Below are 13,472 nucleotides of genomic sequence, written 5' to 3' on the forward strand. Positions count from 1 at the left end.
TGGTATCCTGTCCAGGAAGTGCCAACAAGCACATTTCTTTGTAATGAAGCATACGAGCCTCTGTTGGCACCCTCCTACAACAAGGAGCACTCATTACTGAAATGCTGTCACAGGCTCATCATTTTGTAGGCCATGACCTGTATTTGGTTGGCTCATATGCTGAGCTCTGGCATACAGTTGTGTGAGTGGGCATGCTGCCATGCTAACAGATGACCATCTGTAAAGATGGTGCCAGGAGAAGAGCTTTGATGGCCTGAGTCTTATGGAGATAATTCAGGCATTTTTTTCCCCATAGTTTGCTCACTGAGAATAAAGGAAGAGGCCATTTGTTAATCCGTCCCAGAAATTAGAACACTTCATCAGATCCAAAATCTTTTCCTGGCTGCATTAAGTTCAGTGCTGTGATAAATTCAGATTAAACAAAGGGCAATGATGTGAGTCTGGCACCCTGACATTGAAACCTCCAGCTCTAGAAGCAGGTGCTGGGGAGATCTCAGTCAAACGCAGCTCTGCATTTTGGCTGTATGTCTAGTGCAAGTTCTTTGCCAAAATCCATTGGTATGAGCAGCTGGGACATGGGAGTTTGCACATCCTCCCTGTCTGAACAAGTCCCTGGGGAAAGCAAGCTTTTTCAATTTCACTTGAAAGCTCCTATCTTTCTATTCTAAAGATGCCTTAAACTGCTGGAAATAAACACAGTAACTGTAACATTAACAGGGCTGCCATGCCCTACTTTTTCTTCTTTTCATGCCATTCAGCCTCTGCCTTTTGCTTCTTTTGTAGGGACCGGATGAGAACGTCAGTCAATGTAGTGGGGGATTCTTTTGGTGCTGGCATTGTCTACCACCTTTCCAAGGCAGAACTTGACACCATTGATTCCCATCATAAAGGGCACGAAGACATTGAAATGACCAAGACTCAGTCAGTTTATGACGACATGAAAAATCATAGGGAAAACAACTCAAACCAATGTGTTTTTGCAGCTCACAACTCAGTCATAGTAGATGAGTGCAAGGTACCTTTCACATTTATGGATATTGAGACATGTATATAGCACTGCATGCTTTATTTTATCTTATTTTTTTTAACCTGCATGTATTTTTCAAATCATTCTGCAAATAACAATGTGACAAGGTCCATGAACCCCAGACATTTTGAATGAGTTTGAGCAGTTCAAAAGATGTTTTTTTGCACTCTTAAAAGTTGTCATTTGAGGGGAAAAAATCATGTACATTGTTTACATATCAAAAGGCAAGATGCAGCGTATTATGGAACATGCCGAGACACAGACAATATGGCATCACCTTCTATGGACATTTACTTGATTTTCTATGGCAACAGAGAACTTAATTGCCAATCCAAATGAAGGATAGCTGCAATTCAGATACAGGTGTTGTCATTTGCTGACTGCCTTCCATGATATGCTGTTCAGAGATGGACATGTTGAATGCACTTTAGCATCAGAATGCTCCTGCACTCATACAGCATGCTTACGCTTTGCTTCCATCATTGTTCCTGAGTCATTAAGACACAAACATCATATTCTCTCTCTATTTCTTGCTGTAACTAACATGGATTATTAATAGTAATAATAATATCTTGATCAGAGCAAAGTGAGCTTGAGAAACTCCACCAGTTGAATGAGAAAACAGTTGGGGAGGTTAGTGGTTAAAAGTTTACTAAGCATGCACCACTAGGACAGGGCAGTTTAAAATCAAGAGAGAGTTTTTGAAAAGGAGGAGAAAGAGAGTGAAACAAGCTGGAACATTTCATTTCATAGTCTTTTTTTTATTTATTAATACTCTGATCTGATCCTGTACACTGTCTTCGACACAGTGAATTTGCCACTGAGCCTACCTTAGCCAGTTATCCAAAGAGATTCTCTTGCATCTTCCAGTTGCCACAACTGAGCCAGTATCTAACTGTGAATGCTCACACTAAGTCCATTAGCAGATCATTATATATGCTGGAAATATAAGTCCTATTCTATCACTTTCACCTGTCTCCAGCCTGGCTGGAAGTGTTCTTTAGAACATATTTTTTTCTATTGCTTACTTCTAGATAAGTCAGTCCAAACCTGAACTTCCAGGGGGAAAAGTAATACTGAATTCAGGAAAGAAAAAACTTACATTTTATCCTCAATTTTTCCTGAGTCTTCCAAGTTTTTAACAAAATGCTTTTTAAAATGAAAAGAAACGTTTTGTTCTGATATGGCTCTCCCCTTCCTCTTCTGACCCACTCTTTTTCCATGAGAAAAATTAAAGGAAAAAAATTTTGAAATGGAAAGAGGATACATGCTTACACAAAATTAAAAATTGTCATTAATTTATATTTCTCAAAAAAAAAAAAAAAGGACACAGGAGACATAAAAATTTGAGGGAAAAAAGAAGCTCCCTGAAGAAGAAAGTTCTCCTTTGATAAAAGATCTCAGATTTGCACAGAGGTTCAAGTCAGGCTACAAAGTAGTAGCCTGTTGATGCAATACTTGCTGCACTTCCTTTTCTCCTTCAGTTTCTCTTATCATTTCCCTCAACTGAGTCATTAGCTTACCTCAAAAACATAGATTAATGGTGCAATGTGTCATCCTAAGCACATCATTTTATTAAAATTTGTGACCAGTGATTTATGAGCTAGAAGTGTTTGTTCTTTTACATTGTTTTGGGTTTGCTCTACTTGTGATCTCATTTTGCACTTTTAAACTCATGAAAAGAGTCAGGGTTTACTGGATTGAGCACAAGACTGACTCTGAGCAGGTCACTTCTCGTCCGTGTCTGCAAACTGCCAAAAGGATGTGATGTTACAGTCTACTTCATTAGCTATGAATATATGCTGACATTTGCAAAGCATTTGAATCTTGTTGAAGTGGTCTACAGCTCCCAAGTGTTACAGTAGCAAAAGCAACAGAGTCTAGGATTTGGGGCTTCAAAACAGTCAGCTGTTAAGTCTGAAGAGACCTCTCTTCATCATGTCAAATGCACTGGTGGGTTGAAAAGCTCACTGCAACTCTGGTCAGAATTTGGAAAAGCTAGTCAACTAGCATGTCCTTTCTATTTACTTTATGTAATATATTCCATGTATAGCACTAATAGTTTATAATTTTGCATGATCAATGTAAATTTTTAATAAGTAGTTTATATGGGGGGTAGAGTGGTTGTTATTGCACAATATTTTTGTATTTTTTTATTATCGTATTTCACATGACTCTGTGTAATTTTCATTTCTGAATAAGTTGTTCATTCCTGTATTTGCATGTTTCCCCCTTTCAATTATCTAAGAAATAGCTTGACTTTGTTTCAAAAATCAGTGCATTTTGTCATGTTTCCATGTCCCAATACTTCCATGCATCCAGTTTATCCAGCATGGGGAAATTCAGCTCTGTCTTTAAGTTTTCATTTGAAGCTGAGGATGTTAACTTACAAGGTAAGTTAGGAAAGAGTGACCCATCCATTTACAATTAAATGAAAGGTCCTCTCACAATTGTAAAGATCTAGATCACTTTTGTAAAGTTAAATTGACATTTTACCTTTTTAAATCTTTTAAGTCATTTGGCTGGAGATATCTTTCTTGAAGCATAGGTATATTAATGGTGATTTCTGGGATGCAACATACTCACCAGTGTTTACTGTGAGTTGGTAGATCACTGTAAGTCTTCTACCATACTTAAAAATGAAAAATTTTAGCACGTATCTTTACAGGCAAGAGTGATATTTTGCTGTACTTTGTGTGAGACAAACATAGCAGCATTATGAATTTTTGGTCTGACTATAGTAAAAATCTTTCACTGCATTGTTAGAAACAGTGGTACGATGAACAGTACTTTCACAGCATGTCTTTCCTCCATTTCTTTAAAGGCGGTGTAATTGTAGGTGAGTTTGTATAGATACACATCTATGATTATTCTGGCCTTGCATATTTTTCATGTCCTTGCATCAGCTATCCTGCTTTGCTAAGGAATTCCACTGAAAAAAATATGACTTTCTACATTTAAAAAAGTAATCTGTTTTTTAACTAATCCAGAAAAATCTGTAGGAGATAAAAAGGAGTAGAATGTGAAATATTTATTGAAAAAAAAAAAACCCAGAGCAAAGGCTAAGAAAATATGGAACAATTTTCTACTGCTAATGTTTTCTAGTCAGTATAATAAATGAACAGGAGTCTCACTATTTGGGAGTGTTGTGAATTCTGAATAAATACATTTTACATATATAATAAAACATGGTGTATGTAATTCCTGTAAATAGCATGACCTTCCATATAAAACTCATGACTTTTCTTGTCAAAGTGCCTTGGCCTTTAAGTTGGTTGTTGATCATAATTACTTGCAGGTAACACTGGCAACGAATGGCAAATCTGCAGACTTCAGTGTTATTGAAGAAGAGCCTTGGAAACATGAAAACTAGGGGAAGAGATTCCTAGCTCCATCTTTAATAAGCCCTGAAGTTACCTTCTGGCAAAAGATACCATGATTAAAGAAGATTTCTCTCTTTTTTATTTAACATCTACAGTTTCTGCTTACTTAATTTCTTAACTGAAACTTAGCAAAGATTTCATCAAGTCATTGTAGTGTCTTTGCCAAGCAATGATCCATAACCATGTGTCTCCCTTGTGTTACTGTTTGGATGATGCAGCTGGAGAATACTCCACGCAGTGCAATGTGCTCTCACCTGCCTCCCCTTTCATTCAAGACACAGAGAATGTAAATGCTGCAAAATGGGAAGATCAAAGCTCACTACAGGGACTCAGGGTCACAAATACAAGAGAAACATAACACCACGTAAACCTTCAAGTGTTTTGGTGACTCTTATGGCATACCTGATCTATTTAGCACTGTATGGCTAAAATATATTTTGAAAATGTCCATAAAGATTTCTATTTGTTTTAATAATAACGAGCACTGTATGTTTGTGCCTAGTTGTACTTTAAACTCAACTTAGATCCAGGGCAAGATTAATGTATAGAAGTCAATAAATTATCCGAGACATTTTGTTAGATCAGTACAACTAATACTTAGCATCAAGACAAGCCCTTAGATTTGGATGTGCATGCGATGTGTTTTTATCAGTTGTCCCAGGGCAGGTGCAGCCTTTATTTTATGATGGGGCTGTGCTGCTGTGTGACCACAATGCATCATATAATACAAGGCAGTATTATTGCAGGGGTGGTAGTTCCTTCACTAAATCTATGCCTGATGTGCAAAATACAGAATACCGTGGGCTCAGTTATGTCATTCTTAATCAAAGTAGGTAGCACCTTACTCTTCACCCTGCTGTCCCGTGATGTCAGAGGGATTCCTCATGTGGACAGGACTACTACTACTAAGATTGATCACAGATGTCATGATTGGGTACTTGATAATGAGCTATAAACAAATTCTGAATCCATTACTCTAAGAAACTGAGAGGTTTTGAATGTGATCATCAGTAGCATTTGGTATGAAGTGAAAGCCATCATTCAAGTATATGTCATATTTCAAAGAATGGCCAAATCCTGAATTCATTGCTAAGCCAAATTCCATATAAGGTTAATAGAATTTGGCCACGGCTAGGACTGAATAGAGAATAAACCAGAATTTCAAGATTTAGATCAGAACATTGAATCTCTCTCTCTCTCTCTCTTTTGCAGAGTAACAATTCATATAACTCTCTAATGTCAAAGAAATGTTTCTTGGAGCACATGGCGTCTGAATTAACGAGGTGGTGTTTAGTCCACGTAGTATAGCTGACTTGTCCTGTCAGAAGAAATTAGCCACAATAATCACCCTGCGAAGTGTTTTTAAAGGTGCTTGTTAATACTCAGCAATTTAAGACACTGGTGAATGCCATTATACTATTAGCAATGTTCTATAGCAACACTGAGCCATGTGACCTTGGGAGGCTCTACCCACAGAACAAGCTTTGTGCAATTTTTGGGGGAGCTCTCAGAGGTTCTCAGAATGAATTAGAATATGAGCATACGGTGAACTTAAAAGTGGCAGAAAGCAGACTTGAAGCATTCACGGATACAGGCCATTCAGTGTCTGTGCTCAGACCTGTCATGGGTTTAAACAGGAATAATGTGTTTAAATGTAGAGTGGTATTTAGCTCTGTAGAAGCTATTAAAATACAAATATAATCTGCTTTTGCTCATCTGCATTCATATAAATATCTCCGAAAATGCACATGGACCTGGGCCAGCCAAGGCTACTTGCATGATTAATGATGTGCAAGTTCAAGTCCATTGTCAGAGTATCCTTCATGTGAATGCTTCAAAGCATTTGTTGTCATGGAATATTTTTCTTGCTACTGTATTTTTGTCCTCGCTTGCATGCCATGGCTACAAGCCTAAGTAAAATGGCCTATATCATTTAATAAATATTGAGCCACTGTGAATTCTGTAGGCGTCTAACATGTATTAGAGGTAGAGACCTTTTCCAGAGGCCTCCTGAAGCATCTTAAGGATTTTTTTTTTTGTCGTGAGGGATGGAATTGTAGGATATTAAGACAAGTGGTAGGCAGGTTGTTTTCTCTTTTCTTTTCTTCAGTAATTGGTATTAGCCTATCCAGAGTTAACCTATAGCTAGCTGCTGCTGCTCCCAATTTGCATATGAAGACATTTTTACCACTGGTTTATGTGCTAGAAATGTGCCTGGGATGGTGTGTAGGTACTCTGCTAGCTCACATCAAGTGAAATTTGTTGTGACTTGGGTGGTAGTTATATGCAAGAATAACACGCAGTGCTTACTCAGGTTCTCGATCTGTTTCATTGCACAGCTCACCCGTTAAGAGATTAACAGATGACTTTCCATCGTCTTCACTGTAGCAGTTTCTTAGGAGCAGCCACATGGATTGCTTGCCTTAAAAGTAGCTTTACAAAACTGGTCCCTAGACTTTTAGCTGTCCTTTGAAACTGTTTAGCAGTTGGAAACAAATAGGAATGCCAGCAACTTGTGACTAGGCAGCTCCACAAAATTACATATTGCAAAACATAATATGTGTACACTTATCCACTTGGGATGTATTGTCCTTTGAAGAGTGCTTCTTTGTATGGAGACTAGAGGTGGAAGGAATGAGATGCTAGAGAAACCCCACCTACATAAGGAAGAATAAAATTGGGTCTTTTGAAAAGACTAGAATAGCAGACTGTGATTTTAAAATAGTAATTCTGTAGATACAGTAACTCAGGGACATTTCAAAATATAATTACAATGGTATTTCTCTATTTAAATGTGGATGTAGGAGAAGGAGAAACGTTGTTTTTCGTATACTCCTCTGCTTTTATCCTGACTATTTAATATAGTGTTACTCCAGCGCAGCACTGTATTTAACCATCAAAAAGCTTCCCATTTCTCTGGGAAAATGTAACTCACTCACTCTTGGCTTGCATTTCTCAATTTGCTCATTCCACATGAGGCTACTTAACTAAATAAACAGAAAATAACCCAGAGACCGGCCACTGCAGCTAATACAAGGTTCAGGTTTTCAGCAGGCAGTGGTGGTTACTGGCCAGTCTCTTTTTAGTTTCACTAGGAGTGTTGATGCATTAATTTCATCTGGCAAATCTTTTGTATTTGTTCACAGTGCTGGAGTGGCAAAGGAGAAGCACAGTGGAAAGTGATTTGTTTTCTGTGTAGTTCCTAAACAAATTAATATTTCTTTATACATTCATCATTTGCTGCTCTGCCAGTTCCCCCCACCCTTGTCTGTGCAACTGTGATATCCTTTGCTCTTTGGGTTACTTACAGCATACTGGCACATGGAAAAGTCTAGACCAGACAAAGACTCAGTTAATGGCATGCTTAATTAAGTACATGCTTATGCATTTGCTTTATGTATTTACTGCTGAAACTAGGTCAGCATTCTCTTAATATCTATTCACTGAAACTAAAGCACACTGTACATTAAAACTAAAGAAGAGGTGGAGCACTTTGCTACTGAATTTATTTGTTCATTGCTTCCCTTAGAAGATAAAGGCTGCACCAGCATTGTGAGAAACGTGTGGATCTTATACATGAAGGTGCTTCAAATAGGTAGGGGATGAGCCATTTGAACCATATTATGGGATGTGCTTCTTCCATTTGAATTGGTGAGAAACTCAGTACGTGTTTGAAAAACTGTGTTTGCTGTAGTAAAACCTGTGCCTGCAAAGCTCTGACTACATGAAAGCCCCACATGGGAGTCATGGGCTTCCAGGAAAGGTGAAGTCCGTTCCTGTCTGCATTAAGTTACAAGACATTTTACAGTCCCATCCTAGGGAATAGTCTTTGTCTGCTATTTATAATAATGACGTTGATTCTCACATCCAAAAGATTTCTGCCAAGATGCTGCTTTTTTGCCTAATTGTTTCTATGCTACAAGTCCAGCAATGAATTTAAAACTCACACAAAAGATCCTTACTTACAAAGGCAAGGTTCACTATCATTACGTTTTTTTCCCATTTCTTCCCTCAGATACAGCTGATCTCCATTTCTTTCTCAAAGCACATGGAATTCCAAAACTTCGTTTCACTTTAAAATGTCTGAGTAATATAGATTTCTGATTTGTTTTCCATCACTTCCAGGGTCATTAGTTTTCCCACAGTAGATACTCAGAAGAGCAGACTGTTCATCTGAGAAGCTGCAGCAACAGCGTTTGAACAAATTTATTCTGGCAACTGCCTGGATTTTCTTTGCTTCCTTGCCTTTACTTGTGTTGTTGCAGTCTTGTAACAACACAGCAGCAATCGCACAAATCCCCAAAACCGTAGGCAGTATTAAACCTCACCTCTGGCATTCACTTCTGTAACTACCTTTAAAAAGGCTCTGAGCTTTAGTGCCGGGCTTAGAAGAATCCTTTTGTGAAGGTGTAAAGGTATAACTGTTTCTCATTTCATTAAGTTCCATTTGTCTACTTTTATTGCTGCATTTGAGTTATTTTACAGAAGGATAAATAAAGGCACTTTATAAAAATATACTGTAATATGAGCCAGAAGACTATCCTTGATTTATTAGTTCTAAGGCCACGATTAAGATATTTTTTCATATTAGTTATTATGATAGGTGTATAGTCCATTGGTATAATTCACCATATAAGACTATGTAGAAGCTCCTGTTCCCAGCAGAAAGCACTCTCAGGAAGATGAGTTATTTTCTTCTCTCCAATCATATTGATGACTTTGAAGGAAAAATATTTACCCAACTTCCTTTGTTTGAATAATGATATATAGAATGTAGCTTCAAGAACTTGGAAAAAAAAAAAAAAAGGGAATTGCAATACTGAAGTATCAAAGGTAAACAAATTGTTCAGCTTCACCATGTTATTTTTGAAAGTGCTATGTTCTTACTCACAATTTACCTGAAATAATGTATTTAGTGCATATTCCTTCCAAAGTTACTGATCTTTCTTCCCACATAGACACAAAGGCTGTGTCTCTCCATGTTCCTCAGACAAAGCACAGACTGCAGTTCTGCACACCTAAGTCAGGACTCCCAGTACAGTCCCCAGCAACACTGCCTGGGCACAAACTGTACAATGAGTGCCTCCCTGCCATCATATTTGATGCTAAACTGAAATCTGCTGCTATGAATGAGTCAAACTGCTGCTGATGCACAGGTGCTGGTAATTCTTTTACTTCTTGTATGAGTGGGCTCCCTGGCACAAGGCTCTGAGGAACCATCCCTTGCATGTGCTCACCATTCCAGAGACATCTTCCCCTGCTTGGGGGAAACTTGGTAACTTCCCACTACCAGGTTGATACAAACCCTAACAGATAAGATGGTTGTGCAGTTGCAACTATGAGTCTTATGGAAGACCCAGGCTCCAAACATTGCAAAAACCTAGAGCATATGACTGAGCCTCTGAGTAGGTCTCTACTAGTCCAGGATGGAAATAAACAACAGGCTAATGCAGGATTTGGGGAGGCAAGAGACTTGTGAGAAATCTCACTTCACCCAACCTTTGATCCCCTTTCACTTCTAACTACATTCTGCTGCAGAGCCAATGCTAATCGATGCCAGCCTGTCCAATCCTTCTAGTCTGATTTTTCAAAATTCAGGAGTCCTGCAATTGTTTTTAATGATGCTTTTTGGTGCACACAATTAAATGAAGAGAAACTGTCATAGGCAGCATCACACAACCTGGATTGTCTGGTACCTGTATATTGCTTTGTACATAAATAGTATAGTTTGCAAGGATTTTTGTATCATTCTTTTCTATTTTTTTTCTGCAGTTTTTCAAAGACTGTATGCAAACTGCATTTACAAATTGATTTTTCAGTCAATATTGTAGATTATAGCATTTCCATTTTGGTGTTTTGTATGGGCTTGTGCTTCTTGTGTATTACAGGTTCTCCTTCCTTCCTAAAGACAATTGCATAAATGTCCATCCAATATATCCTGCTCCTTTCTTACATATATCCCATTTCCTATGAGCTGGTGTGAACTCTAGCTTGTAGAATGCATGAGAAAAAGCTGCATACCTATTTATACTGTTAAATATTATATGCTCAATACTGATTTAGTTATTAATACAGGTTTTAGGGGTTTGTACTTGTTCTCTGGAAACTACAGTGTAGACTAAACTAAATTACCTAGTATCTGTAATTTACAGACATGCTAATATTTTCTTATAATGTTTTCTATATGATGGTATAAGGTGGGGGATAATCCTTTAAAGGTGATCTGTAACTTAGAAGAAAACCAGTTTTCTTATAACATTTAGGAGCAATGAAATATTTTTGTGTTATATTTAGTGATAAATTATAAACAAAGCACAAAATGCAAGAAGCAAATAGGAATTTCAAGATGTCCTTCAATGCTGCAGTTCATTATGGAACAATGTTATAATACTCTGAACAATCTTCTAGATTGACTCTCTTGGGCAATCGTCCCTCATTTTTGTCATTTTCCTGGTGTTAACTTTGCCAAATCCTGCAGTTCTTTCTTAGGATCTGATCATGACTGACTCAGAATACAATTTATAGAAAACTGGAGATCTGGGTAGGCAAAAAATATGTTATCAGGTACCCAGTCCATCTTGCTACAATACAGCATATGTGAGTTCAGCCTGTGGAAAGAGTTCATGATTTGGCCACCTACCTTTGCCTTCTTGAAAAGGGACCAACAGAACCACCATAGGACCAATGTAATTGGGTAGCATCTGTACAAATACCTCCTGCTTTCTTATGTATTTTAAAGAGGACAACCACAATTTTTTTTTGACCAGCAGAAGTGAGAATTGCTTCTTTATTATGGTCATCTGTTCCCATTAGGCAAATACTTGTTGGCATTAAGGCTGTGGCTATAATAATTTCTATTTAATTAACAAGGAACTGTTTTTAGAGGAATAAAAATAAATTAATATAGATAATTGTAACAATTATATCGCAAAAAAAATCTTTTATGGCCTGCTATCTCTTTGACTGTGATTCGAAACAAAGAAAACATTGAACAGCAAGTACTGCTGTCCCAGTGCGACTGATACTGGGTATGTCTTCAACTATTCAGAAATCTATGAGGCCACGTTATTCTGCTGAGGTTTTAGAGACTAGATTTCTAGTAGATATACATGTAGGAAGTGTGTTGATATACCCTTGTATTTTAATCTCTTTCTTGTATTTTAAATCAGATGTACCAGGTATTATCTTCATAGGAACCACAGGTAAAATAGTGCTGAGTAACAAATAGCTGTAAAACCTTATTGATACTAATTTTGACATTCTGTTGAAGCATGATGTCCAGTGCCTCTCTGCACTTAGTGTAGACAATGTAGTTATCAACATGTAATTTCAGTGAAATGGTGTATAAAGTATGCGTAGTAGTGCTTTAATTTAATTAGTTTCTGTGTACTGAGCCATAGTAGAAAATTGGACTGTCTGTTAAAATTTTGATCTACTTTCTGTTTTTCATTTGTATCTGAGTTTGTTTCCCTTTGGCCATTCAACTGCTTAGGTTCCACAGTTCAGTAACTGCTTTATCTGTCTATTATGGAGTATCGTGTTCTGATAATATTCAGAATCATGTATGCAGCCAACTTATTGTAAATATGTTATTTTTAGTTTTCAGTTATCTAACCAGCGCGGTATGTGCTAGTACCTGCATGTGCGTAGTTCCCTGGCAGTGAGTGAAAGCGATAGATTTGCTGCCTTGTGAATGCAATTGCTATGATGTTAAAAATTAATGCTCACCTAGAATGATTAGTTTCTGGTTTTTTTCCTCCTGTTTGTTTGAAATGTTGGGACTCTTTATCACCAGAAGTTTAGTAAATCACTGTTTAAATTGGCACAATGAATAAGGAGAAATCCATCCAACTGCATTCCTGCTGGATGCCCTGGCTGCTTTTGACTCTTTGTGCACTGGGTATCATTCAGCCCTTAGTCACATCACGGCATCACAGGATCCCTCTGAGTCACTTCCAGTTCCTCCTTGACCACAGACACCAACAAAGCAAGTGCAGTCACACGGCTGTGAGTGGGCAAGGCTGCAGGCAGCCCAGGGCTGCTGATTCTCTCCAGAATGCCCAAGAAGTCAAAGTAGGAACCTCTGCTTAATCCCCTTTACAGGAACAGTCTGTCAGAAAGATGAATACATTCACAGGCGAAGGTGCACTGTTTCTTTCATTGTTACAAAAGGATATTAATTAAATGCAAAGCTAAATGCTCCTCAAGCTACTGTGGTTGTTGTACAAGCCTGTTATTTTTAAAAAGTATGTCTGATCATAACACAGACATATGAACTACATAGTCAGTAGCAAAAAATCTTCTGACATCAGGGCTACCGTTCAGATCTGTGAGAAAATAAGACATTTCTGGGGCAAAACCTGAAGGTGGTTCTGAAAGAGCTTGGGACAGCAAGAAGCAGCTGGTTCGTTCCTAGATACCCTGTGCCTGGTTCTCATATATATAATAATTTCCTGTAAGATCAAAATCAGAAAAATCCATGCTATCCCGAAGCATAGGAAGTATCTTTGGCGAGTCCCATTACAATGCTTCGGTATGAATTGCACACCACAGTACTGTGTGCTGCCTATTCATCATACCTTTCACCCTCTTCAAAGTGACCAGGCATGAGCTGGGATGTTTTGACATGTTTCACGTAAAAAGAATAAAAAAGAATAGGGATATGGTTGGTCTTTTCCTTACACTCAAAAAGTTCGCCAGATTTTGAAATAACAGTGTCTATAGCACAGTTTGTTTAAAAACTAATGAATCCAGATGATTTAAAAACTAATGAATCCAGATGATAAAACTTCTCCCAACTCTGGGCTCTGTTCTTGTATATCGTAGTTGGAATGCCTCGTACACTGAGTCTATTTTTGCAGTTCAGATCCTCTCCTCCTTACAACAATTGATAGTCATTTGCTTTTAATGCTTTCTTATGGTGTGAACTGATTTCTGTAACTTTCACATATAAAAAAAGTAGACATTCTTTCTATACTGGAAATAGTCATGAATATAATATTTCACTAAGTGTTGTACCTCTTATGTACATATCATCAATAAATGTTGATTCATAATTTTCA

General features: G+C 37.7%; 1 protein-coding gene across 11 annotated transcripts in view; it reads left to right on the forward strand.

The window, feature by feature from the left end:
- Nucleotides 1-13,472, forward strand: part of SLC1A2 (solute carrier family 1 member 2) — a 106,114-nt gene extending 92,642 nt beyond the window's left edge. For 9 of the 11 annotated variants that reach the window (XM_075754807.1, XM_075754801.1, XM_075754804.1 and 6 more), the window contains 2 exons: nt 784-1,015; nt 4,326-13,472. In XM_075754807.1, coding sequence (XP_075610922.1) covers nt 784-1,015; nt 4,326-4,400 — 307 coding nt within the window. In that variant the 3' untranslated portion in view covers nt 4,401-13,472. Of the gene's footprint in view, nt 1-783; nt 3,421-4,325 lie in introns of all 11 variants that reach the window. The other 2 variants (XR_012835740.1, XR_012835741.1) reach the window with 1 other exon arrangement.

This window comes from Balearica regulorum, chromosome 5 (assembly GCF_011004875.1).
Source record: "Balearica regulorum gibbericeps isolate bBalReg1 chromosome 5, bBalReg1.pri, whole genome shotgun sequence".
In the NCBI taxonomy this organism is placed as follows: domain Eukaryota; kingdom Metazoa; phylum Chordata; class Aves; order Gruiformes; family Gruidae; genus Balearica; species Balearica regulorum.